This window comes from Fibroporia radiculosa (genome assembly GCF_000313525.1).
Source record: "Fibroporia radiculosa TFFH 294 genomic supercontigs, scaffold4425, whole genome shotgun sequence".
NCBI lineage: Eukaryota > Fungi > Basidiomycota > Agaricomycetes > Polyporales > Fibroporiaceae > Fibroporia > Fibroporia radiculosa.
Genome location: NW_012133405.1, coordinates 21,035 through 22,430, shown reverse-complemented (window position 1 = coordinate 22,430; position 1,396 = coordinate 21,035). Strand labels below are relative to the sequence as shown.

The following is a 1,396-nucleotide window of genomic DNA, read 5'->3' as shown; positions in this document are numbered from 1 at the left end:
CCGCCCCTGGAGGATACGGATATGCGCCCCCACCCGGTCCCCCGCCTGGTCCCCCTGGAGGATTCGCGTTCCCCGAGGCATCGCCGTATGGAAGCTATCCGTCGCAGAACTCTTCGCAGGGCGGATACGGAGAGCCCCACCATTCGCACCATCATGGACATAGGAGATGAGTATGTGAATCGAAGGGACTTTGTCGTGGACGATTGTAAATTGGAAGTTGTCATCCTGAGTATCACTGATGTATATGCATCCGCAACTGTTTCTGTAATTATAACCTGTGAGCTTGCAATGACTAGTATGACGACGTCACTCGTTCCTATTCTCATGGATGTATGAGGCTCCTGGTCTCAGCATTCAACCACTAGTAATCGCCGCAAAGATGAAAATAGTTCATCAAATCAGTTGACAGCTGCTCGACCTAAATAAATATGCGCAAGATGTGGTGGTACACAGGTACAAGGATGGGTGCTTTTGAGTGAACGATAATGGTACATTGCAGCAGAGATTATCGGCTGTAAGTAAATCAATAATTAGAGTGTCCAAGGTATGTCGTAATTACGAGGTATCGTGTCCGTATAAGGTCCGTAAAGGGAGCGTAGGCGTCAGAAGCGGACGAAGCAGATATGGAAAAGGCGGGGAAATGAACGGCAGAAGCGTAGTGTTAGTCTTGTCTGTCGACGATGGTCATAAGGCCGGGGATGCCCCGCGCTTGGTTGAGGGCGACGGGCTTTTGAGGGTCTGGTCTGTCTGAGCGCGCAGCGTGTGCTGAGTAGCGGATCTAGGAGCGCAGCGTCAGACCAGCATGAACGGAGGGCGCGGGACGAATACGCACATGCACTCTGAACGTCCTCCCGTCGTGGCCCGGCCCGCGAATTGTGCAGGTCCATCTGTGCAACGTCGATCAGCGGCGCCTACGGAGAGGAACACGTAGGATGCGGAAGGTGAAACGGACACGCACTGCTCGCTGACTAGCACGGTGGCTCCAAAGGCCTGTGCATCTTCGTAGAGCGTCGCGCGCACGAGGCGGAGGAGCTTGGCAACGTCAACGCCGTCACGGCAGTCGAACGTATCTTCCTGGATGAGCGGGATCCTGCGCGGGGAGACGGCACCTGGGGTGTCGAGACCGGGGTGGGTGAAGGGCCAGTCGCCGGAGGTAAACTCAAGGAGGGGACGCATGGCCTTGAGGCGATGGCGGCGCATGCGGATGAAGATGTTCGCGACGCCGGCGAAGTTGAGCGGCATGAGGGCGCGTTTTGCAGAGGACGAGGAGGAGGTGGAGGAGGCGAGGGAGAAGGGGGAGCGGAGGGGGGAAGGTGGCGGGGAGGAGAGTCCGGGGAGGGTCATCACGCTGGCGGGGGATGGAGGCGAGAGGAGGGAGGGCGGGCGCAGTGGCGAG

The 1,396-nt window shown here is 57.6% G+C and overlaps 1 protein-coding gene across 1 annotated transcript; it reads right to left on the bottom strand.

The window, feature by feature from the left end:
• Nucleotides 1-684: 684 nt before the first annotated feature.
• On the bottom strand, nt 685-1,344 carry FIBRA_05392 (uncharacterized protein; the record flags this gene model as incomplete). The annotated part of the gene is made up of 2 exons (XM_012327158.1): nt 685-778; nt 833-1,344. 2 exons carry the CDS (start codon nt 1,342-1,344, stop codon nt 685-687), a joined length of 606 nt encoding a protein of 201 aa, XP_012182548.1.
• Between the last annotated feature and the right edge of the window lie 52 nt (nt 1,345-1,396).